The sequence below is a fragment of the Microcaecilia unicolor genome, chromosome 8 (genome assembly GCF_901765095.1).
Source record: "Microcaecilia unicolor chromosome 8, aMicUni1.1, whole genome shotgun sequence".
Taxonomy (NCBI): Eukaryota; Metazoa; Chordata; class Amphibia; order Gymnophiona; family Siphonopidae; genus Microcaecilia; species Microcaecilia unicolor.
In genome coordinates, this window is record NC_044038.1 from 27,662,847 (window position 1) to 27,690,187 (window position 27,341).

The following is a 27,341-nucleotide window of genomic DNA, read 5'->3' on the forward strand; positions in this document are numbered from 1 at the left end:
AACACTCAGTTCTCTATCACCTTGTAGAATGAATTTGGCACTTTACTAATGCACGTCTCCTGGGATGTGCAACATACAAACTGTTTACATTCCAAATTTCAAGCTTACCATGACTGGCACCACTAGCACCATCAGTGCTGGCCCACCCTGCTAGAGGTGCACATTTTTCTTTTGTGTCATTTACAGCATGCGCTAAAAAATTTTAATAAGTGCTACACCATATTATTTCATGCTAGGTAAGAAAAAATTAGAGCAAATTAAACACAACGATATGAAAACTTCGGCAAAGAACACTGTAACGAAACAAAATAATAACAGAACAAAACATTTCTTCTATCTGAACGAACACCCCTAGCTATGAGCCCATCAGTTCTACCTATATAATCCGCCTTCCTAGGCCATATTTTTGGAGAACTATTTCCCCAGTGAATGAGTAAGCACTGCTCTAGTACCAAATGGTTTACCATGGAAGAGTCACCTCCTCCCTTTCTCTCTTGCGTCCATAACCTCTGTTATAAACCCCCCTAATTTCAGAAGTTGTTTTAAATATAGTACTTCTTATGGTCCTCGCCTTGGTAATTTATAAACTAGGCGTTATTAAGTAGCATTACTCTTTTATATTGATATAATTCTAGGATTACGTCCTACTTCTTTCCTGATTGTAAGCCACACTGATCCATTTATTTATTTAATGTAATATGCTCATTCCTTTCTACCCTAAGCAGCACACTGGACAGAAGATTCTGGCTAGAGCCTCATAGCATAGCACAGCACAAGGCACTAGGACCATTTCACAGGTCTGGAATGCTTATAATACATCCCAGGGTCTCCGGGCTGATCCCAGCAGGAAATCCAGCTGAACTGCTGCACAGGCCTGGGTGCAATCTTGCAGCATATCTGCACCGAGTTCTACTCACCACTGCAGAAGAGCGCTATACACACCAAAGAGTACATTCTAACCTTGCTAAATGACAAAACAGGTGACTACGATGCATGTTAATGGCAATCACACTGGGGTAGGGGGTGGTTTACAGGCCTATTAATCCTAACATAATTCTTAAAAGCACTAACAAGCACCGCGGAAAAACTTACAGGTTTTCAGAGGACCCTCTGCGGGTGGGCATGTCCCATACAGGATGCTGACAGGGTGGCAGGACAGGACAATCCTCTCTGAAACACTCTCCAATATCCCTAACAACTGGAGATCACAGCTAGGCTTGGGCCTGGCTTATCACAAGTGGCTGTAAAAATGCTCCACTCTCAAAAGAAAAAAAAGCTTGTGCTTTCCTCATGTCTTCTGATATGGAAGCAGTGCATCGACCTGTCTATTATAATTCCCTCACAAATACTTAATCTAAAAATCTAAAATATAAATGGGGCATTTGTTGGCAACTTCCTTAGCTGATGTTTTTTTAGAAAACATTTGCATGGATAAATCACCTGAAGTACAGTAGAATGCCAATTATCCAGACCCATTATCCACCAACACTCAAGGTCCGTGCAGAGAAAAGCCCTGCCCTTTCCTTTTCCGGCCCTTTCCATACGAAACAGAAAAAAGCCCTTTCTGCCTTGCTCTTGCGGGGACGCAGCAGAAGGAAACCGCCTTGCTATTGCTGCTTGCGGGGAACTCAAATACAGCTATTTTGGGGGTGGAGTCAGCACTTGGCCAGTTAAGCGCCGATATTCAGAACTTAAATGGCCAGGTTAACACATAAATAGAACCGCACAGAAGTCAGTTCTGTCTTTACGTGGCAACCCATAGCTGGTTAAGTGCTGAATACCGCCCTTAACCAACTATGCGTTAGCTGGCAATGTTGGTCCCTGAACGTGGCCCGGCATTGAATTTCTGGGTTTAACAGCAGCAGCGCATCAGGGCCCTAGTGTTTAATGCATTACTCTTCCAGAATCTGCCATGCCACCCAAAGATAACAGATTGGGCGCCTGAAGCCGATTCAGGCTGCCAATACCTGCTTTGGCGGCTTGTGCCTGTTGAACTCCTCGCCCCATAACTTCGCTTCCATCTGAAGCCGGACATCCTCGAAGTAGACATCCCTGTCCACTGTCTCTATGTAACGCTTTGCCACGTAGTTGGAGGCTCCCTTCCACTGTTGCTTGTGCGAGAAATTTGAGAGTTTTTTCCTGGGAGGGGGAGAAATAAAAGCACCCTGTTAACCCAGAAACGCAGGACTCAAATTCTACTTGTGCCTCTCTTGCCAATCATAACATTTTATGCAGTAACATACCTTGAACACATCTCACCCAAGAAAGATTATCTGGTTATTTTTGGCCTTTGCTGCTAAATGCAGTGGCATCATGTCTAGTCTTAGCATTATTCAAATCAACAGAATGCACAAAACACACCAGCATTGACCATTGCCTTTATCTACCTCCCTACTACTACTACTATTTAGCATTTCTATAGCGCTACAAGGCATACGCAGCGCTGCACAAACATAGAAAAAAGACAGTCCCTGCTCAAAGAGCTTACAATCTAATAGACAAAAAATAAATAAATGTAAGCAAATCAATTAATGTGAACGGGAAGGAAGAGAGGAGGGTAGGTGGAGGCGAGTGGTTACAAGTGGTTACGAGTCAAAAGCAATGTTAAAGAGGTGGGCTTTCAGTCTAGATTTAAAGGTGGCCAAGGATGGGGCAAGACGTAGGGGCTCAGGAAGTTTATTCCAGGCGTAGGGTGCAGCGAGACAGAAGGCGCGAAGTCTGGAGTTGGCAGTAGTGGAGAAGGGAACAGATAAGAAGGATTTATCCATGGAGCGGAGTGCACGGAAAGGGGTGTAGGGAAGGACGAGTGTGGAGAGATACTGGGGAGCAGCAGAGTGAATACATTTATAGGTTAGTAGAAGAAGTTTGAACAGGATGCAAAAACGGATAGGGAGCCAGTGAAGGGTCTTGAGGAGAGGGGTAGTATGAGTAAAGCGACCCTGGCGGAAGATGAGACGGGCAGCAGAGTTTTGAACCGACTGGAGAGGGGAGAGGTGACTAAGTGGGAGGCCAGCAAGAAGCAGATTGCAGTAGTCTAAACGAGAGGTGACAAGGGTGTGGATGAGGGTTTTGGTAGACACAGTCCGGTAAGCTCACAAGAGGAGATTCTGGGTAAGAAATACCACCTTCTGTGGAAAAACGTCTCACACCAAGGGCACAGCCTGTGAGAGCAGCAATCATAATTCCTTCCCACCACCCTAATGAGCGAGAGTCCCCTGCCACGGCTCACCAAGCTTTTTCCTGGCAGGCTGTAAATCTGACCTTAAAGACCAAATTGCTCCCAGAAGGTAGGAAAATTCTGAGAGCTGTTAACATTTTCCTGGGTTCACTCAGGGGGTCTTTTACAAAGGTGCGGTAGGGTTTTTAGAACACGCTAAATGCTAGATGGCCATAGGAATATATGGGCGTTTCTAGTGTTTAGTGAACACTAAAAACGCTAGTGCCAAAGTTTGATGACTGAACATCATGTTGTATATCAGTTATGTTGTTCTCTTAAATGTTGCAAAACTGTACTATAGCCAACATGATGAGGTGGACTACTATTTCTTGCTGTGTTTTCAATAAAAGCCGTTGAAACATAAAACACCAGTGCCTTTGTAAAAGGCCCACTCAATTTTGGCAGTGGAATGTTTTATGAGATAAAACACTCCAGGGTCCTTTTACTAAGGCACACTAACAGATTTAATGTGACCCAACGATTAGTGTGCCCATTATATTCCTATGGGCGTCTTATCAATTAGTGCATGCTAATTGTTAGTGTGTGCTAAATCTGTTAGCGCGCCTTAGTAAAAGGACCCTGGAGTGTTTAAAAGCTCCATCTGCATTTGCCATCTTCTACGGAGCTACAGAGCATTTCCATCACCGGCTGCCTCTTGTTAGGAATGCCAATGGTGCATGGTGAGTGCCGATTCTATAATAGCACCTGTGAGCCAAGATGCTAAAGGATTCCCCAAGAGATGGAAGCAATTCATCCAGGTGTGGGAGCCATACCTTCAATCTCTGCACCCAAAAGGGCGTGGTTTGATCATTAATACCTAAGAACATCTGTTGTGTTTTTATGGACTGTGAATGCCCTGTGGGACTCCCCGGCCCATATTCCACGGCTTGGAAAGAGAACCATTCCGGACCACTTGTAAATTACAATGTTGCAAAAATCCTGCAAACCATCTATGGACCATACCTGCTACTCCCATATCAGACAAAAGCCCAATGCAAATACAGCTACGAAGGTCAACGTGTGTTTGAATAAACCACCCTTAGACCCACAAAGCCCCTTACTATTGCTAAAGATTGCTCTCTGCCCCCTCCAGATCAACACGGTCTCCTCAGGGCTGGTGCAAGAGTGAATGGTATTAAAGGGCACGGAGGAGGGGGGGGGGATTTTGAAATTGTTTCCTTGTTTTCAGCTCGGAGGGTCATAAGAGTACAGGTCTTCTGAGCCATCTAGGATTGAGTGGGGTAAAGGGGAGTGGCGGAGAGGGAGGGATTGGAATGTTTCAGGTGGGGAAGTTTTCTTTTGCGTATATGTAAAACACAGATACGTTGTTGATAAGTGTTTCATTGACTTTCTCAATAAAATTGTTTAAACATGAATAACTCTGAGCGCCAAATTCAGCACTGACATTTGGGCACCAGATTCGGCACTCAACTTTGGGCGCAAGGACTTAGGGTGACTGAAACCGGGTGTAAATCCTGGCACGTGAATTGGGCATGGATCCCCCGCTATTCTGCAACACTGTATGCATCTGTTGTCCATCCTTGGTCCTCGAGGGCTGCAATCCAGTCAGGTTTTCAGGATTTCCCCAATGAATATGCATGAGATCTATTTGAATACAATGGAGGTAGTGCATGCAAATAGAGCTCATGCATATTCATTTGGGGGAATCCTGAAAACCTGACTGGATTGCAGCCCTCGAGGACCAAGGTTGGACAACCCTGATCTAATGTGTGCCACCACACCCACCCCCCTATATGGTGTCTCTGTGGGAAAGAAACAGAAGAAACCAGTCTTCGCAGAAAAAACACAGTAGACAAAACAGCGAAGATGACAAGAAAACCAAAAAATGGAAAATAAAAATATGAAAAAAGACGACACTTCAAAAAATATAAAACTTAAAAATCTTTATTAAACACAAAAATATATTGCAGGGTAAAAGAGAATAGGACTCGACACAGCTGTGTTTCGGCCGGAGAGGCCTGCGTCAGGAGTCTTCTCACCATGCAGAGTCTCCTACTTGAATTTGTGTACCAGATAGTTCTAGTCGATATATGAAACAGCTTGTAGAAAAGGTGTATTTGAAAATTGAAGATTCAGCAATACAAACATTTTCAAATAGACCTTTTCTACAAGCTGTTTCATATATCGACTAGAACTATCTGGTACACAATTCAAGTAAGAGACTCTGCATGGTGAGAAGACTCCTGACGCAGGCCTCTCCGGCTGAAACACAGCTGTGTCGAGTCCTATTCTCTTTTACCCTGCAATATATTTTTGTGTTTAATAAAGATTTTTAAGTTTCATATTTTTTGAAGTGTCGTCTTTTTCATATTTTTATTTTCCATTTTTTGTTTTTTTTGTCTCTGTGGGAAACACAAATCAGGAAAGTAGATATATTAATACTGAGTGTCAAGGTTTCTCTCCATCTATTATTTTTCACCTCAAAATACAGCACTCAAATCTATCCATTTTACTCTGACAGAAAATGCTGCATCCCCTACGTATAACAAGTCTTATGAAAACCCTATGGAGAGGGCTCGTACCAGTACGTAGTTGAGGGAACGATTATTGCACTAGATTTATGTCGGATGTGAAAATGGCAGTTTAATAACAAAATAGAAGCACAGTCTTTGATACTTACGTTCTGTAACATTCCCTCATCGCCCCACGACCAAATGCCTAGGAAAAGTAAAGAAACAGTATAACCTTGGTGGATAAATTCACAAGTCAACGTATTGCCGACTCTCCCAGAAACACATTTTTGGCAAACAAGTACAAACCCCGCCTTCCCCCCCCCACCAGGAAATGAACAGGTTTTCACAAGGGGATTGAAATACGTCCGCATTCAGTACATGGATTCTGTCTGGTTGGTACCTGTCACTGGATAGGTGCGGTTCTGACAAGCAGACACTGAGAGAAAGGTGACAATATGCAATAACCATGTGCTTCTGCGAGACAAGGAAACTGGATAGAACATTACATGAAGCAGTTAGAAATAAAACAAAATCGGAATACCTAAAGAGGGTCCGGAAAGTTCTAAACTCAAAACTAAATGATGGAAACACTATCAAGGGCCATAAATATCTGGGCCATTCCATTAGCCAGATACACAGCTGGAATTGTAGATTTATCCAATTCTAGTTGGGTCCAATTAGATTGGAAAACTCAGAAGCCAATGACAATGCACCATGCATTGCATCCATGAAGTGACACTGACCAGCTATATTTAATCACAAAAAACTAACTGGTGGTTGGGGACTGCTCCGAGTTAGACTGTTGAGAAGGAAAAATGAGGACTGAATGATTACATCAAGACCAGCAATGAGAAAATAAATTGAAGGGAGAACTTCATCAAGCTGATAAGAGTAGAAAAATCAGTACAAAACTGAATGACCCATTTGGCTAACTGGAAAAAACAAAGCTTTACATGCACAGCATCTTAGAAAAATTGAGAACAATGTGGGCAGCATTGGCAATGCTGTGACTAGGTACCCTCAAGTCACAGAAAATGAAAAAAAAAAAAAAGTCAAGATTTTATGGGACTTTCAAATTCAAATGGACCGACATTTGGAACACCACATACCCGATACCACAGTAATCGAAAATAATATTGTGATTTCATTGACACTGTGGTATCAGTAGACACAAGAAAATCCACTATTTCTGGGATAAGCAGTATAAAATGTTTTGTACTTTTTTGGGATCTTGCCAGGTATTTGTGACCTGGATTGGCCACTGTTGAAAACAGGATGCTGGGCTCGATGGACCTTTGGTCTTTCCCAGTATGGCAATACTTATGTACTTATGGCAATACTTATAAGAATTAAAGACAAAGAACTGGAAAAATTAACGAAGTATCAAGACCTAACCACAGCAATAGCAAGATTCTGGAACAAGCTATGTCGGATTATTCCTACCTGTGAAATGCTGCCTAAGGCTCCTACAACAAGGCTGGACAAGTTTCTACAAAACCTTGAGTAGAGGAGTGTGGTAGCCGTGTTAGTCCACTCTTAAGGTTATCAATAGAAATCAAACAAAATAAAACATGGAAAAGAAAATAAGATGATACCTTTTTTATTGGACATAACTTAATACATTTCTTGATTAGCTTTCGAAGGTTGCCCTTCTTCCTCCGATCGGAAATAAGCAAATGTGCTAGCTGACAGTGTATATAAGTGAAAACATTCAAGCATTACTATGACAGTCTGATAGGGTGGGAGGATGGCGGTGGGTACGGGGTATGCATGGGGACATCAAAGCATATCATTGATACACTAACAGGATGGGTGTGCTTAGGTGAGGGGTGGGGTGATCAACAGAGACATACAGCTTTATGGTTTATAATGGGCTAGGAACCCCAGATCCTTGTTAAGTCCTTTCTGTTGGGTGTTAAAAGATTGGATTTGACAACAGTGGACTTACAAATGACAGTCTTGCTGGGTTCAAGACACATTTTACGTTGATACCTGGATAATTCTTAAGCTTCTAGATGAAGCTCACATTCTCTAGTGATACCAGACAAATCTTTCTTTGTGTTATGCGACATGTATGACAACTACAACAAGACCAAACATTTCAGGGCAGGAGGAAAACACACATACAAAAAAATTAAACTCAACAAAAGGGTGGGAGGCAGGAAAGGAAAGGACGGGAGAAAAAAAAAAATCGAACTATGAGGCTTATGTACCACGTACCTTCTCCCATTTTTATGTCTATGGGAAAACTAAATCTATTAAAACTGGAAACAGATTGGGCACTAGATTTGGAAGAGGCAAGACACATTTAAAATGTTGCTCTAATCTAACCTGGTCATTTCTCTTCTGCTGAACCTCGGAAGGCTCAAGGCGGATCACAAAAACAAAGAGTGTGGACAAATCCCCCAGAAATACAATCAGATCAATAAAATAAATCTAACTTCTGGCTTACAAATCCACCAGATATTGATTGAACAAGATAAAATTGCTTTCCTAAAAGTGGTGTAACAAGTAATCTTCCTAATGTTCTTAGGTAGCTTATGCCAAAGCTCTGGTCCTCGGCTGATGATAGACCTATTTCTCATGATTATCCTGCAGTACTATTTTTTATTTATGTTACATTTGTACCCCGCGCTTTCCCACTCATGGCAGGCTCAATGCGGCTTACATGGGGCAACGGAGGGTTAAGTGAGTTGCCCAGAGTCACAAGGAGCTGCCTGTGCCTGAAGTGGGAATCCAACTCAGTTCCTCAGTTCCCCAGGACCAAAGTCCACCACCCTAACCACTAGGCCACTCCTCCACTGTTGCTACTATTTGAGATTCTACATGGAATGTTGCTATTCCACTAGAAGTCGGCCCTTGCAGATCACCAATGTGGCCGCGCAGGCTTCTGCTTCTGTGAGTCTGACAGACTCACAGAAACAGAAGCCTGCGCAGCCTTCTACATGGAATGTTGCTAGTGGAATAGCAACATTCCATGTAGAATCTCCAATAGTAGCAACATTCCATGTAGAATCTTCAATAGTAGCAACATTCCATGTAGAATCTCCAATAGTATCCATTTTATTTTAGTTACATTTGTAGCCTGCACTTTCCCACTCATGGCAGGCTCAATGCGGCTTACATGGGGCAATGGAGGGTTAAGTGACTTGCCCAGAGTCACAAGGAGCTGCCTGTGCCTGAAGTGGGAATCGAACTCAGTTCCTCAGTTCCCCAGGACCAAAGTCCACCACCCTAACCACTAGGCCACTCCTCCACTGTTGCTACTATTTGAGATTCTACATGGAATGTTGCTGTTCCACTAGCAACAGTCCATGTAGAAGGAAGTCGGCCCTTGCAGATCACCAATGTGGCCGCGCAGGCTTCTGCTTCTGTGAGTCTGACGTCCTGCACGTACATGCAGGACGTCAGACTCACAGAAACAGAAGCCTGCGCAGCCTTCTACATGGAATGTTGCTAGTGGAATAGCAACATTCCATGTAGAATCTCCAATAGTAGCAACATTCCATGTAGAATCTTCAATAGTAGCAACATTCCATGTAGAATCTCCAATAGTATCCATTTTATTTTAGTTACATTTGTAGCCTGCACTTTCCCACTCATGGCAGGCTCAATGCGGCTTACATGGGGCAATGGAGGGTTAAGTGACTTGCCCAGAGTCACAAGGAGCTGCCTGTGCCTGAAGTGGGAATCGAACTCAGTTCCTCAGTTCCCCAGGACCAAAGTCCACCACCCTAACCACTAGGCCACTCCTATAACACAGATGGCGCAATCTAATCTCTTTCAAAGAACGGAAAGCTCTAGCAGCAGAATATAACAAAACTGCATCAGAAAGATAATCCAGTGCCAGACCATATAGGATTTTAAACAGAAATAGCAATAATTTAAAATTAGAATATTTATTTATACACAGCCTTTATCCAAGGCGCAAATACAAAAAAAACCATAAATACTAAAAACACAGACTCAGATAAAGAAAACCCATAGTAGCAGCAAAATATCAGCTCAGAGCACAGCAGAATCTAGAGAGCACAAAAAAAAAGGCCAAACAAAATAAATGGTCCCTCAATGTCCTCTTGAAATACACAAGTCTGGTTTTGGCTTGTACGAGCAACCAATGCAATTAAAATGGATACGGTGTTGGATGATCAATAGATCTACTACCTAAACTAAGCAGTTGCATTTTGAATGTGTAATAGGCAGTGAATTTGAGAACTGGGCAGGCCCAACAGAACGTCTAACAATAATAGCCTATTATTATTATTAATAGCATTTGTATAGCACTACCAGACACACGCAGCGTTGAACACCTGACACAGAGAGACAGTCCCTGCTCAATAGAGCTTACAATCTAAAAATACAGACTAGACAATAAGGGCGAGGGAAGTACTGGGTGAGAAGGAACAAGGGGGAGGCAAATGAGTAGTGGCTAGGAGCCAAAAGCAGCAGTGAAAAGGTGGGCTTTCAGCATAGATTTGAAAACAGGTAGAGATGGAGCTAGACGTACAAGTCAGGAAGTTTATTCCAGGCATAAGGTGCCGCGAGATAAAAGGAACGAAGCCTGAAGTTAGAAGTATAAAATTATTCTCAAATGAGATAGCTCCAAAAAAGGTTTCATTCTACGAAGGAGCTTTAGTTTAAAGAAGGCTTTCCAAAAACTGTTTTATATGCAGCTCCATACTCAACTTAGAAATCTATGGTGACCCCGAGAATTGTAATACTAGACGGAAGGGAGATAAACACCTGACAGCTTAACGGTTGTACAAGGAATTACATCATCTTTTCCCCCCACCCACAGGATATTTGGTTTACTTGGATTAATTTTCAGGTCATTTATTAACATCCACTGCAAGATCTTATTAAACAAAGACGACATTCGTCTAGCGCTCGCTTGAAAACCTAGTGAAAGTGGGAATAGCAATGTGATGTTGACAGCATAAGAAAAATAAGTAATCTTAAATTATCTCAATAGCTGATGAAATTTTCTCAAATAAACATTAAATAAAACGGGAGACAACAGGGAGCCATATTCCGTGGCTTGGAAAGAGAACCATTCCAGACCACTTGTAAACTACAATGTCGCAAAAATCCTGCAAACCATCTATGAACCATACTTGCTATTCCCATATAAGACAAAAGCCCAATACAAATACAGCTACGAAGGTCAACGTGTGTATGAATAAACCACCCTTAGACCCTCAAAGCTCCTTACTATTGCTAAAGATTGCTCTCTGCCCCCTCCAGATCCTCCAGAGTGGAGGAGTGGCCTAGTGGTTAGGGTGGTGGACTTTGGTCCTGGGGAACTGAGGAACCGAGTTCGATTCCCACTTCAGGCACAGGCAGCTCCTTGTGACTCTGGGCAAGTCACTTAACCCGTAATAAAAAACAGTGAAGATGACGCAACAAAACGGAAAGAAGGAAAAAAAGAAAAAAAGAAAAAAGCCAAAGATAAAAAAAGGGGGACAGTGGAAAATAAAAATTAATAAGTGAAAAATGCAAAATGCACAAATGGAAGAAAAAATGAAATACAAAAATAAAAAAAAAAGGACGACAAGCAAAATGGAAAAAACTAAATGAATTTATTGAGGTGATATGACTTGACACAGCTGTGCTTCGGCCCAACTGGCCTGCATCAGGAGTCTGTTACACCATGTATGTATTTTCTGGTAATATCAGTCCTTGAAGAGTATTCAATCAAACGCACCTTTACTCAAAATCACTCTACCTTTAAAAAGGCTGTGTGCATGATCTGACAAAAATCGTTATAGAAGACTCTGGTTCGGAAAATATATATGTCTCACTAGAATAGCTGCAAAACAGCTTAGCGTTCGCTGGCAATCACCTGGCGTGACGTGTATATCATCCTTTATAGAAATGTTTATTCTAATGAAAACGTCAGTACTCAATATAGAAAACGGTATGATAATTTGACAAAAGTAGAACGGAAAGAGCTAGAAACCTTATCCAAAGATTCCATGATTATGATATGTGCCGCGGACAAGGGCGGGTCGGTAGTAATTCAGGATAAGGACACATATATGGAAGAGGTACATCGGCAACTTTCTGATATTAGATATTACCAACAATTATTAGAAGATCCAGATCCAATATTACAAAGAGAAATTGCTGATATAGTAGATCGAGCTATACAAAATGGGTTTTTAACAAAAGCTGAAGCACGCTTTTTGAAAGTTACCAATCCCAGGAATCCAGTGTTTTACACGGTCCCTAAGATTCATAAAGATCTTTTAAAACCTCCTGGGCGCCCCATTGTATCGTTATGCGGAACCATTTTGGAACCTTTATCCAAATTTTTGGATTATTTTTTACAGTCTTATGTCATTCTGGCTAGGTCCTACATACGTGATACTCCCCATTTTTTGCGCCAGTTAGCTGAGATAAAGGAAGTTCCAGAGGACGCATTTTTAGTCACTCTGGATATTGAATCGTTGTATTCTAACATCCCCCAGGATCTTGCCCTCAATATCGTGGAGAATACGATGGCTAGGCGCCCTGTCACTGAACGCATACCATCCACTTTCTTACAGGCTTTGTCTAGACTCGTTCTAAAATCAAACTATTTTAAATTTGAGTCAACATTTTATTTGCAAATCACTGGAGTGGCTATGGGCACAGCAGCAGCCCCCAGCATTGCCAACTTATATGTCAGTGATTTCGAGGTAACGAATTTATACAATTCCCAATGGATTACCCACATTAAATATTGGGGCAGATTTATAGACGATATTTTTTTCATTTGGTCATCCACTGAAAATCATTTAAATCAGTTTTTTGACTGGTTGAACAGCAGAGATGTCCATTTGAAATTTACTATGAACAAACATAGACTCCACGCTATATTTTTGGATACGGAAATATTTAAGAGTAATGGTAGTTTACACACCACAGTTCATCATAAACCTACGGACAGAAACACTTTACTGCAGTTCAACAGTCATCACCCCCACAGGTTAAAGTGGTCATTACCGGTGGGCCAGTTCTTACGATTACGGAGAATTTGTTCCACCGATATATCTTTTAAACATCAAGCTGCTTTACTAATGGACAAATTACGGATTCGTGGGTACCCTGAGAAGTGTATTCGTCAAGCGTACAAACGAGCATGGTTCACACAGAGATCGTTATTGCTAGCAGATAAGCCTAAGGAACCATTAAATAGGATGGTATGCGTGTTAGGCTTTTCCACCATGGCCCCTCAAATTGCCCAAATCATCAACAGTCACTGGCAGGTGTTGACTTTTCATACTATTTTTTCAGAACAGCCATGTATTGCATATACGCGAGGACAGAATCTTAGGGACCGACTAGTGCATACTTCTATTGGAGATAATAACAATAACAGAGAGGGGGGCATACACCAACCTTGCGGTACTTGCCAATTTTGCAGTCAAACCTATCGCATGACACAGTGGACCTATCAACAGACGTCCAGAATATTTAAACTGAGATATAATACCACATGTACTACATCGTTTGTAGTATACATTATTGAGTGCCCCTGTCATTTGTATTATGTAGGGCGCACCATTAGACATATGAGAGTGAGGTTAATAGAACACAAAAGCAGATTGTCTACAAAAACTATGACAGCCCCTATGGTAGCCCATTGTGAACAATTTAAACACACATTTGCAGATTTAAGGTGGTTCATTATTGATCATGTCCCTGCTTGGACTAACAGCATGGATCGGACCACTGCACTAGCTAGACGAGAACAGTGGTGGATTTTTACTTTGCAGACAATGAATCCTCAGGGACTTAATGAAAATGTGGAATGGAACACTATAATCTGACCTGCAGTGACTTACAGAGATGTTCCTGTTCTGCCTTTCCTATTCGTCTTTTTGTTTGTTTTTGAACAGCTTGCATAAAGTTAGTTGAACATTGTGATGTCATTTCCGACCTTACATGGATGCGGATGCCTTATAAGCCACAAGAGACAAGCAGGCTTTGCCTTGTTTTGTGGATTGCTTGAACAAAGAAAAGAAGCAACAAAGAAGGAGGAAGATAAGATCTATGCAGCCTTAACCCTGGTCCCTGAGGAAAGCAATTGAAACCCCGCGGTGTCGGGCAGTTCCAGGGGAAGGCAACTGATAAATGTTTCAGCAAGGCAAGATAGTTCTACCTGGGAGGCAAGAACTTAAAAGATAAGTGCACAGTTTTCACCTAGTATATACCATTTTAAAAGTAACAAGTGATTTTATAGCACTGTGGTGATTGGGACGCATAAAAAAATGAGCATATGTTGCTCTCCCAAAAAATTGTTAGAGTTACCTAATGAAAGAAGTGCTATGCCACTTTTTAGCAGCATTATTGACTGCAGTTATAGTGGTTTATATCTGAGGGTACTCTATACACATAAATTATATATTTGCCATATTATACTGGTGTGAACTGTTTTGCTAGCACTTTCTTGAAGTTGGTGGCTAAGAGTCCTGGTTTGTGTACACAAGTTGTTGAATGTTACCAGAGACATTGATATTGTGAATTCGCTTTCTGTTGGTGGTATTCCACTAGCAACATTCCATGTAGAAGGCTGCGCAGGCTTCTGTTTCTGTGAGTCTGACGTCCTGCACGTACGTGCAGGACGTCAGACTCACAGAAGCAGAAGCCTGCGCGGCCACATTGGTGATCTGCAAGGGCCGACTTCAATCTCAAATAGTAGCAACAGTGGAGGACTGGCCTAGTGGTTAGGGAGGTGGACTTTGGTCCTAGGGAACTGAGGAACTGAGTTGGATTCCCACTTCAGGCACAGGCAGCTCCTTGTGACTCTGGGCAAGTCACTTAACCCTCCATTGCCCCATGTAAGCCGCATTGAGCCTGCCATGAGTGGGAAAGCGCGGGGTACAAATGTAAAAACAAAACACGGTCTCCTCAGGGCTGGTGCAAGAGTTTTAGGCACCCCAGGCAAACCTTCAACCTTGTGTCCCCTCTAGATTAAACTCAACAATGATGATTATCCCAAAAACCACCCCTCCCAAAATAATCACGTAGCAGACGTCTAACTGGACGTCGCACTCCTAAACATTAAACTTTTTTTCACGTGTATATTTATGTACACACAAAACACACACATACACATTTTAGGAGGGCAGCTTCTGAACTTGGTTTACCTTTTCCATGGGTCAAATGTATGCGTTGATGCTTCTTTGAGTTTTGTGGCTGTCAGGATCTATTGGTTTGCTCTGACTGCAACTTCTCTTTGCCACTCCCGGATGCTGCCATCCTAAGCAACCACTTAGTCTGCTTAATGATTAAGTTGGACTTAAGAGTAGTCCCAGAATTAGAAAAGCCACCTCCCACCCCAGAATTAGCCAAGGGCCTCCTCTCACCTGTGCAGCCATTTTAATAAGAACTTCATCTTCCACCCACTCTCCAGTAACAGCGTTATACCTGCAAAATCCAGAATCAAAGAAGTTAATCCAAGCCACCAAGAAATGTATGACTATATCTTTAGCATAAAGGTTCATTCACTTCTAAACCAGATGACATTCTGTTATATAAAATTAAAAAAAGCAGGTAACAAAAGGTCATTTCTTTCACTGAACCAATATTTGTCCCAAACTTTTTCTACTTTTTAAAATTTATTTTATCAAAATGTCAAACTTTAGAGCTAGAGGAGCAAAAATAATAGAAACTACACAATTAAGAATGTTCTCACTTGTGGAGTTAAAGATTTCGCCTCTAAAGAGGGCAGGAGCCTAGAGAAAACGTGGGCGAACTTTTGGGATACCCTGCAGCCAGCGGCAAGAAGCAGAATACTGAATTGAATTCGCTGTTGGACGTGATCCATGTGACGTGGACTCTTTGCAAAGAACCGAGATAGTATGGGGGGGGAAGGGAGGACTTTGGGGGAGGGGATAATATTGGGAAGGTTGTTTCTACCTGTTATGAAAATAAGCTTTTGCAGATTGTTTTCTCCGTTATGTCTTGTTGCTTTTGAAACTTAATAAAAACGATTTAAACATAAGAATGTTCTCACTATATCATAATGGATAAAGGACTTTCCCAAATGTTAAATTCTATTTAAAATTCTTTTTTTTAATTTCTGGAAGATTTTATTGAACATTGACAAATGTACAAACATCAGCAAAAACCATCGAACAAAATCAGTACATGAGATCCAACGAGGACTTATCTCCTCAGCCCGAGGAAAATATTTGATACCAAATGTCAACAAGATACCCTAAACAATCAGTATCTTCAACTTTTTCAACAGTTTTAGGAATATCCCCACAACCCTTACCCACAAAGTCCACCCCCCCCCCTCAACCCCCCACACCCCTCAGAGCATCAAAACCCCCACTAACCTTGTCATCTCCTCATTCCCCCACCTCCACCCCGCCGGGCCTGTTAACAAGAACAGTTCTTCAGGAAGGGCTCCCACAAGATCTCCCACTTCGCCACAGTACGACTTTGCTCAGAGCGAAGTCTCTCCCGCTCACAAATATACCACAGCTTGTTCAGCCAACGCACTTTTGAAGGGACCTCGGGAGACTTCCAATGTGTTGCCAACACCACTCTCGCCGCCAACATGGCCTGCCTGGTCAATAGCCCCTGAGATTTGGTAAGGCCTGGTGGTTTTTTAGAAAAAAGAAAATATTCCGGAGACCACTTAACCGGCCTCCGGAACCAGCGTTGTAATCTATATTGGATAGATTTCCAATATGCCCTAACTTTTGGGCAAGACCACCAAATATGACCCATAGTTCCTCTCTGGCCGCATCCTCGCCAACACAAGGGAGATGCATCCGGGAACATGTGGCGCAGCCTCGCAGGTGTCAAGTACCATCTATAAAGCACTTTTAGCACATTTTCCTGAAAGGGAACAGCTATCGATACCCTCGCCCAACCGTTCTCCCATACCGCCCAATCAGCCTCGTCAAAGGTAACCCCTAGCTCTTGGTGCCAGCGCTCCCTATGAAGTAAGCTGGGGCGAAGTTGCTGACTCAGGTGAGAATAAAGGCAAGTAATGAGACCTCTGGTAGTCCGGGAATCTTCGCAAAGATCTTCAAGAAAAGAATCATCTCGCAATACTATCGAGCGAATCTCTCGAGAAGACAGAAAATGTCGTAGCTGTGTATACGCAAACTGGTCTTGGGGCAAAAGCGAAAACTGTTCCCTGAGTGAGTCAAATGAAATCAAGCGCTCATCTTCAAAAAGCTGGCCCCAAGACACCAATCCCAGGGAGGCCCAGCGAGTAAAAGGCCCGGGCTGAAGCCCAGGAGAAAAAAGCGGGTTATTAGCTATAGGCGAGAACCGAGAAAGCCTCCCCTCAGACTTAGTGAAAAGGCCATCCCAGTAATAAAAGGTGGACCCGATGGAAGGACTCAGATCGCCGCCCAAGCCTCTAAACCTATTAGGAAGCCATATCAAGGAGCGAAGAGAGCGAGGCCCTATCTCGGCCTGCTCCATATGTACCCACAACTTTTGAGGGTGAGCCTGAAACCACTCAAGGGCCGATCGCGCCTGAGCAGCCTTATAATACCACAAGATATTAGGAACGCCCAACCCTCCCTTCTTCCGTGCCCCATACAGCAACGCCCGAGGCAGGCGTGGACGCTTATTGGACCAGACAAACCGAATCAACCGATCCTGCAACTTGGATAAGTAGCTCCTGGAAATCCGCAACGGTAATACCTGAAAGATATATAATAATCTAGGCAAAACATTCATCTTTAGCGAAGCAATCCTGCCTAACCAGGATAAATCAATATTCTCCCACCTATCCAGGTCCTTATAGATGGATGTTAACAAAGGAGGGTAATTGGCCGAGAACAAGTTCTCGAGCCCAGGCGTAATGGTAACCCCCAAGTATTTGAGACCTTTTGTAACCCAACGAAAAGAAAAATTTGCTTTTAAAGAGTCCAAAACCGGAGACGCAATCCCCATAGCCAAGGCCTCAGTTTTACTCAAATTTAATTTAAACCCCGAAACCTTGGAGTAAGCGCTCAACTTCTGCATAAGGTTCGGGAGGGAAAACAAGGGCCTAGTCAAAGAGAGCATGACGTCATCCGCGAAAAGGGCTAATTTATACTCCTGGTGACCCACCACAATTCCTGTTATGTTGGGATCCAAACGGATAGAAACCGCCAGAGGCTCCATCACCAAGGCAAACAACATCGGGGATAGTGGGCACCCCTGTCGAGTACCACGGTAAAGTGAAAACCCCTGCGAATTGCCACCGTTTATACGGACACACGCGCTCGGGAGATGATAAAGAGCCTCCACCCACCTGCGAAACCCCGGCCCCACCCCAAACCTATCTAAAACCTGGAGCATGAAAGGCCAATGAACACGGTCAAAGGCCTTCTCTGCATCCAGGCCCAACAAGCAGACCGGGAGTTTATTCTTCTTTGATATATGGATCAGATGGACCATCCGACGAACATTATCCATAGCTTGTCTGCCAGGGACAAAGCCTACCTGATCTGGATGTATTAAATAGGGCAAGACCTTTGCTAGTCGGTTGGCTAACACCTTCGCTATGATCTTTACATCAGAGTTTAATATAGAAATTGGACGGTAGGATGCACATTCCGTCTTGTCCTTACCAGGCTTTGGGAGCACTGCAATCCAAGCTTCCCGCATGGAAGAAGGAAAGTCCTCTCCCGATAAAACTGCATTAATAAGCTCGGTCAGCAGAGGGGCCATCTCCCCCCGGAAGGTCTTGTAAAATTCGTTAGGCAGGCCATCGAGACCCGGTGATTTCCCAGATGGCAAAGCTTTAATAACCCGCGATACTTCCTCCACAGTGACCTGACCGTCCAAACCTTCTTGCTGAGCCACAGATAGTTGCGGAAGGGAGTGGACCAAGAGAAAGTTACTCATCTCCTCCATAGACGGATTAATATCAGAGGAGTACAGCTCTTGGTAGAACTCCTGGAAGCGCTGACGTATCTTTCCCGAGGAAGACACACAATTTAAAATTCTATAAATAAAATAAAATAATTCAATTTAAATAAATGAAACCTCAAGAATCCAGGGTGCCTACAGAGACGGTCTACCCTTTAACAAACTCACCATCATAGGTTTCTTACCAACCTCCGAAACCAACCAGTGTGAAAAACTCACTAACAGAGAAAAAACACTGTGGCAAAAAAATGGAGGAATCTGTTTAATAGAAAAGTCCCCTATCCATAATATATTTCAAAAAACTGGAAGAATATAACAATAATTAAAGCCAGGTGCAACACATACATATATGAAAAACCGTCACTTAGCTTCTACCACTGGAGCAAAGACCGCCTGTTATATAGTCCAATCCAGGAGACGGATGACTTTAATCATAAAGCCCAAAGTTCAATGTGGCTTACAATAAACAATATTGGAAACATAACCAAGAATAAAGCATAAGAAAGAATCCAATTTTACAATACAGTATCGTAAACATACTGGGATAACTATGGATGCTTAACATTTAGAAAATCTATTATGAATGAGAAATTGTACATGAAGCAAAGAGAAGGTTAATGGTAAATAGAGTAATAACCAATTCAAATAATAATTAGTTGTTTGAGATATGGTTGCTCTTTGTGAGGGTTTGTTTGAACAGGAACAATTTGAGGATTTTGCGGAATCCAGTATATTCCTGTATATTTCTTATTTTGGGTGGTAAGGAGTTCCACCATTTGGTTCCTTGGTAAGTGAAAGCTGCAGAGTGGACAGTTTCGTAGATTACTTTTTTGCAATTGGGGAGGTGTAGTCTGAGATAGTTTCTTGCCTGTTATTTAGTGTTTCTTTGAGGTAAATTTATTAATGGTACCATATAGTCTGGAGCTGTGCCATTTAGTATTTAAAAAGGTACATAATTTGAAGGTGATTATTGCTTTGATGGGATGCCTCATGAGAAAACTTCTGAAACAAGGTAATGCTTTAAACTGATTTCTACCCAGAGCCATTGGCAAACTGCCATGTGCAAGCCTGAACAGCGCGTGCAGAGGCCAGGTGTGAATTTAACCTTGCTGGTGTGTTATGGTCCTCTGAGGGTATCCTTTCTATATAAAAGCAGAGCAGTGGCCACACAGAGCAAGCACACAGCTGCTCCGAGAAGATACCAAGCTAGACATAGCTGCAAACCACTCACATCCCACAATGGAAACATTTGTGCCCAAACTAGAAAGTACAAATTCATCCAAGTTCTAAGCTAAACTTAAGAAACCAGGCTGAGCAGGGCACTGTGCTACTCCCTGCTAACCAACTATTAGGAGCGGCTGCTTGTATCAACTGCTTTGAAATAAAATCTGAACCTCCTCCTTATAAAAATATATATTGATTCGGTTTTACAAGAGCAATCATTCCCACCAGGGCCAGATTTAAATGGTGGGCACCCACAAGGAACATGCAAGGTGAAGGTTCCCACCCACAAGTCATAGGAAGGAGTGTCCCTCTCCCCAATTGTCCAAATCCACTCCTCTCCCAGCCTCCCACCTCACTTCCAACACTGAACCACTGAGCAGCTGGCTCCACAGCCGCAGATTAAACAAGAACATTTACAGTGGGGTGTGCTTCCCCCCTCCCTCCAGCATGGATGCCCTGTTACCATGGAAATCAAGGTAAAGGGTGGGGAATTTCAGGCATGTCGGTGCCTCAGGGTTTGCAGACTCCACTCCAAATTTTCCTGCTGCAGGTCTGGGACTGCACATGACAGGGGCAGTCAAGCCTCAGCTACTATCACGCATCTTATGTGCAAGGCAGTTGCCTACATTGGTTATAACTAAATCTCACCACAGCTAAATGGCCCTGCTGGGTTTCACACTCTCCCAGTTAGAGCATAAAATACCATTTAACAACCAAATCTATCAGACCCTATCCCTGCACCACCTCATTTCTCTTTCACATATTTACTGTTATCCAGGGGTGTAGCCAGACTTCGGTGGGAGGAGGGTCCAGAGCCCGATGTGAGGGGGCATATTTTAGCTCCCCCCCCCCCAGCGCCACCACCACCAATAACTCTGACGACCCCCCTCCCGTCAATGACCCTCTTGACCCCCCCTCCCGCTGCCGTCGTCGTCGCCTACCTTTGCTGGTGGGGGACCCCAATCCCCACCAGCCAAGGTCCTTTTCTTCCCGCACAAGGCTCCGTTCTGTTTCTGACGTCCAGCACGTTGTAGGTGCAGGACGTCAGACTCACAGAACAGAACGAAGCCTTACAGATCAGCTGATCTGCAAGGCTTCGTCCTGTTTCTGTGAGTCTGACGTCCTGCACGTACAACGTGCTGGACGTCAAAAACAGAACGAAGCCTTTGCGGGAAGAAGAGGACCTCGGCTGGTGGGGATTGGGGTCCCCCGCCAGCAACGGTAGCCCACGGAGACGGCGAGAGGGGGGGTTGAGAGGGTCGTCAGCGGGGGGTCCAGGGCCAAATCTACGGGGGCCCAGGCCCCCCCTGGCCCCACGTAGCAATGCCACTGCTGTTATCCCTTCTTAACTGATTAATCAGAAGCCCAGAGACTGTGCCTGCCACGATCTGAATTAAACAAAACACATAGATATCTATCTAGAAAGAATTCAATTAAATACATTTGAATATAGTCAAACATGCTTAAGGCTGAAAGGTGTGGAAACAAGTTGTCTGAAAGTTTCAGCATGGATACAGCCCGGACGCACCAGGTGTGGATACATCTCTTGGACACACTTAGTGTTATGAGAAGCACAGGAGAGAGACGCTACAGACCTGTGACGAGTAGCATGTTCTGTGGCAACGTCTTCCAAGTGGAATTCTGCCCAGGGGTCGGGCATCTGCTTGGCTTTCTGAATTGCATGTTTCCAGGCCTCCTAGAGAAGCAACACAGATTACCAACATATCTTTATCTTTTATCTTTATTAAAAACTTGATATACCGACTTTCAACAGAGTAAATCAAAGCGGTTTACAATTTAAAAATAATACAAAACAGAAAAAGAAAGGAGCGCCATATAATTAAAGTTAAACAATCAAATCATGGGCAATAACATGAATTTTGCTTGCCACAAATCGTTATTAATTATTTTTCATGGCCAATCTCATTCTTGTGCGTGTAAAATGACACATGGAGGGTTACTTGTCGGGTTACCGGCACTCTGAGCATTCTCTGGTTAGTAAACAGCCAGACATCACAGGGAGAGAATCAGTGCAGATTTTGCCATCACCTGTGCGCCAACACCAGGTTCACCTCAACATGCAATAGCAGGGCAATTATATAGGGGTCCTTTTACACTGCTGCGGTAAGCACTAACTTGTCTTACTGCAGCATTAAAGGGCTTACCGTGGGGTGTGATGAGGCGTCCCGTGGCAATTTTGAAACCTAAGCGTACAAAATGCGCGTAAAAAAATATTTCAATTTCTTCACCGAGGGACATGTCTGGGAGGCAAAGAATAGTCATGGCTATGCTAAATCAGTTAGCGCATCTGCATTCCCGTGTGCTGATTAGCACATGAGCAGCAAAGGTTCACACACTAATGGCAACGTTCGTGCGTGATTCACTGGGATTGTAGTGTTCATCATCGGTCTAAAAACCTTGTGGGTTTTTTTTTTTTTAAATAGGTTTTATTTATTGATTCTTGAACCTTAATTAAAAATATTCAACTTTCTCTATTATTTTCTTCTCAATTTTTCTCAGAAGACAACATTCGATCTGCTCAATCAATCATAACTTTTGCGTTAAACTTATTTAATAATAGCAAAAAAGTCAAACACTTAGCTAACACCCGACGGTGGCCAGACCCGTTTCACTCTCACGGCTTCCTCAGGGGCTGTGCATCGACGAATGTGAATGTCAAAGGATGGTATCATTCATTTCAATGATTACATTGCATCCAGTCTGCTACGTTCAGCAACAAGTCCGGAGTCATTTTCTGACTGTGGAAAATGTGGCCTTAGCGCGTAGGAAAAACCTACATGAGGGCGTGCTAAGGCCACTTTTTCCCGCAGCTTTGTAAAAGGGCCCCTATAATTTGTTACCTGAAGGGTAAATTCCAGACAGATATTTATTTAAATTTCCGTCAAGCCACAAGAGATTAATCCCTGAAAGTTGGTGTCCTGAGGGGCACTGAATGAATTTCAAGAGGTGTAGTGGACATTTTCCTGACACAAACCCTCACCTCCTGGAATGTTCCATTTGTACATTTTGTGATGAAAATCTGTAAAACTACTATTTTATTTCTTTGCACTTTTAGCTACAGGCAAATAAAAATCAAAAGCAAAATGGCTAAAATGTTCACATTCAAATTTGAACTTGAAATTCTGCTTTTTATTGACATCTCAAAGCAGATTTATCCACCTTGAAATATTCTGCATCAAGGAACAGCCCTTGGCCAGTTTGCTAGGGCACCAAGGTCAGATTGTGCAAATGGTGAATAGGCGGTGGACACTGCTGTGATGACACTATGGAACAGCATATATGTTCCATTTCCTTCACTATCATCAGCAGAAATGTGCAGGCAGAGAAAAACAAATATTAAGAATGGATAGGAATTGTTTACAGCCTACGCGGCTACACTAGAAATGAGAGAATTAGAAGAATGGGTTATGAAAAGTGATTATTCAGTTGCATTTAACGTACCCGACCTTGTTCAACCAAAGAACCCAGCTTAGGCATCTGTTTGTCAGTCTGGAGAGCACACGAAAAACATTAAAAGGAAGCAAATTCATGTGAAAAGTGCAAGTTAAAAATAAGTTCACATTTCCCTCTATTCGAAGTACAGCTGCTGGTGTTCAGTAATATATTTCCTCAATCCTAAAATCAAAGTACAATTAAAAAAAAAACAAAAGAAAGCTTAACACCTTGAAGACATTATGGAAATGAGAGACATAGAAACTGTATATCTATGAACTTCTGGCTGTCGACCTAAACAAGCTTTTAATCTTTTCGGGCCCTCACTGCTTCAGCCAGTAATTAGTTAAAATGATTTTCCTGCAGTTCTCCTCCCCAGCTGCAGAGGGGGCTGCTTTCTTACCCAGGCATTTGGCTTTTATTATGTACTCTTGATTTCTGAGATCTCTAATTCAACTGGTAACTTACTTATTTGCAATATTCAGTTAATTCCTGGTAATACTGTTTAAATTAATGCAGCTATAAACCCCACACTTGAAATGCTATTTTAATTACATATTTTAAGTCTGGATTCTTCTTTGCAGGGCTGTGGAGTCAGAGTTGGAAGCAATTTTGGGTGGAGTTGGGGGTTGGTAAAAATGTACCGACTGACTCCAGCTTCAAAATAAAAACTTACAACATATGTGGGCCACTGAGAGAAAAGGTATCAAAAGTGGGGCTGCAAATAACAGAGATAAAGGCTATGAAAGTAAGGAAGCGCAACTTTCATTTTGAAAGTTTTATATACTATAGGGTTACCATATTTTGTCCTCTCAAAAAGAGGACACATGTCCTGCCCCCTGCTCCGCCCACGTCCCACCCCTTTTGCATCCTCGCCCCCTCGTTCCTGCCCGGAGCTGTCCTTGCCCTGCATCCTGTTGCTGTAACGGTCTCTGGATTCAAAATGGCCGCAGAGAGTTGAAGTCTCGCGAGGCCGCTTCAACTCTCGGCGGCCATTTTGAATCCCGAGACCGTCAAAGCAATAGAATGCAGGGCAAGGGCAGGGCTCTTTCCTGCTCCGAAGAGGTCACTAGACCACCAGGGCAGTAGATAGTAAGTAAGGGAAGGGGAGGCTAGGATAGGCCCACCGCCCGCCCCCTTGTCCAGAAATCCGGACAAACGGCCAGACTGGCAAAACCCATCCGGACATGTCCTCAAAAACAGGACATGTCCGGGTAAATCCGGACATATGGTAACCTTAATATAATATAAGGTCAGTAGAAAGGAACTATGTAATTTGTTTTCCACAAGTTTGATGTTTTTCAGGTTCTATAGCCTAAAAACTGTAGGTACCCAAAGTGAGGTAAGTGATTTCTGAGCCTAATTACTTTTTAATGATAAACATTTCTCGTTTTTTTAAAGTCTATACCAGAGGCTGAAATTTTGCAGGATTATGCGGTTGATATCCATCTTTCTTGTGGTATAAATAAGTCACATACCCCACTTTTGGTACCTTTTCACTCAAGGACACCAAGAGTCAGAGCCGGGACAGGGCCATCGCCACAAAAAATATATATATTTGAAGGTCAGCAAAACTGGTGATTTCCTTCCGACCTCGCCTCCTCTCCTGGGCCACACAACTTGTTACTTTTGCCAAGTAAATTCCATGCCAACATCTCGGCACAGCCTTTCTCCATATCTTTAATTCTACCTCATGGTACATCAAACGGGCAAGGAGCACAAATCAAATCCACATATACCCAATGAAGCCCTTATATTAGAGAACCCAATGAACTGCAAGTTTGGAAAAAGCAAATGCAACAATGCACAGTCTTGTTAGTAGGACAAGCAGCACAAGGAGCAAGAAAGTTTTACGCGAATGTCTGATTCTCGTGCTGGCCAAGCAGAGAGGTGTGTTTTTTTTTTTTTTTTTTAATGAAGAGCTTACCCTAAATTGAAAAGAATTCCTAGGAGAAGAGCTGCTTCCATACTGCTCGTTCCTCACCAAGTTGTTGTAATAGTCGGAGATTCTGCCGTCAGCCGCCTTGTTGGCCACTGGGTCATCTGTTATGGGGCAAATATAATAGCTATCCTCCTCTTCCTCGCTATCGGAATGGCTGTAATCTGCAGAGCCTCCTCTGGTTGGCTGGGCATTCTCGATGCCCTCCATGCCAAAAATAAGCTCTTCTTCTGCCATGGTTAAAGTAGAGGTGTATTCGCTTAGTGCTGGAAGCCGCCAGAATTACGGTACGCTGCGCGAAAGGGGGAAGGAAGGAAGCCTGCCGAAAGAAGAACACCAATGTCACAAGCAAGCCAGCAATGAAAAAACTCTCAAATGAGTCACCCTGTCACAAGAATACTATGACAGCACATGTATTTACATTTATAGGACCACTTTCCATCTCTATTTTATGGTTTTTTTGCATTTAATTTGCGATTGATGCTATTTTACTTCAGTTTTGTTAACCGCTTTGATGTACAGTATAAAGGGAAACCAATAAAAGTTCAACCCAAAGCAGTTTACAGCCCAAAAAACTACAATATAATAGACAAGATGCATCATGCAATACATACATCATAGAATACAGCAAAAACAAAAGAAAAACATACAAAATCGGTAATTATCAGATGACCCGCTGGAGTCAAGGGGTGCACAGGCCAAGCATTTTTGTTTAGCTTCCTCTGCCATTTATATGATTTTTCTTTTCATTTGGGTTTTTAAAGATGTTCTTGTGTTTCAGGGGCAAAGCTGTCAACAGTTGGTCTTATTCTTCAGTGGAACATCTATTCATAAATAGGTCACATCAAAGAGGAATAGTCAGAACTACTCACAGCAAAAAAAAATTTCAGGTTTTACCCTTTTTTTTTTTGTTGTTACATTTGTACCCCACGCTTTCCCACTCTTGGCAGGCTCAATGCGGCTTACATGGGGCAATGGAGGGTTAAGTGACTTGCCCAGAGTCACAAGTGCCTGAAGTGGGAATCAAACTCAGTTCCTCAGTTCCCCAGGACCAAAGTCCACCACCCTAACCACTAGGCCACTCCTCCACTGTTGCTACTATTTGAGATTCTACATGGAATGTTGCTATTCCACTAGCAACATTCCATGTAGAAGTTGGCCCTTGCAGATCACCAATGTGGCCGCGCAGGCTTTTGCTTCTGTTAGTCTGACGTCCTGCACGTCAGACTCACAGAAACAGAAGCCTGCGCAGCCTTCTACATGGAATGTTGCTAGTGGAATAGCAACATTCCATGTAGAATCTCCAATAGTATCTATTTTATTTTTGTTACATTTGTACCCCGCGCTTTCCCACTCATGGCAGGCTCAATGCGGCTTACATGGGGCAATGGAGGGTTAAGTGACTTGCCCAGAGTCACAAGGAGCTGCCTGTGCCTGAAGTGGGAATCGAACTCAGTTCCCCAGGACCCGAGTCCACCACCCTAACCACTAGGCCACTCCTCCACTGACATTTCCTGTTGTTTCAAACAAATGTACATCCCTATTATACCTTGCAGACAGCTCCCTTCTTATAGATAAGAGCAGAATGTGAAGTGAGCAGTAAGCAAAAGATTTCCATAGGGCACCACATGCAGCAGGTGGGCATTTCAGTTCTTTGCATGCCTTTCTGGAGGGAAGGACTAGAGTTCTTATTTACAGCCTCATCTGCCCTAAGTCTCTCCTGACTTACTGTTGCTTTGGCCAACATTTCAAAAACATATCACATGTACATTGGTTTCTGTGCAACCGCATGCAAAGTTCAGTTCCTAAAATACACACTTTTTTTTTTTTTTTGGTTTGGTGTTAGAGGCCAGCAAAGGAAAAGCATAGAGAATACATGACATAGTGCATTTTTCTTTATGGTCCCTGCTATATGGAATTTGCTTTCACTAACCATTAGAGGAGAATTATCTCTGAAACAACTTAACAGCGCCATAAAGGTCTGGCTTTTCCAACACGCTTATGGAAATTGATGCTGGCTGGAAATGGGGACAGGCGACATTCCCTGCAATACGTTTGTATTTCTTTTGGACTGGAATGTTTGGATATTACTTTTTTTTATTGGTTTTATTTTTTTTTTTATTTTTTATTTATAGTGTTTTCATAACTATCAACATTA

The 27,341-nt window shown here is 42.8% G+C and overlaps 1 protein-coding gene across 4 annotated transcripts in view; it reads right to left on the reverse strand.

Moving 5' to 3' along the window:
* The window catches only part of EEF2K (eukaryotic elongation factor 2 kinase), an 88,103-nt gene that overhangs the window by 38,464 nt on the left and 22,298 nt on the right, over nt 1-27,341 (reverse strand). For 2 of the 4 annotated variants that reach the window (XM_030211669.1, XM_030211667.1), the window contains exons 2-7: nt 25,172-25,502; nt 23,254-23,301; nt 21,387-21,487; nt 15,045-15,105; nt 5,859-5,896; nt 1,968-2,139 (exon numbers count right to left, since the gene is read on the reverse strand). In XM_030211669.1, the coding sequence (XP_030067529.1) occupies nt 1,968-2,139; nt 5,859-5,896; nt 15,045-15,105; nt 21,387-21,487; nt 23,254-23,301; nt 25,172-25,420 (669 nt within the window). In that variant the 5' untranslated portion in view covers nt 25,421-25,502. The remainder of the gene's footprint in view (nt 1-1,967; nt 2,140-5,858; nt 5,897-15,044; nt 15,106-21,386; nt 21,488-23,253; nt 23,302-25,171; nt 25,503-27,341) is intronic. The other 2 variants (XM_030211670.1, XM_030211668.1) reach the window with 1 other exon arrangement.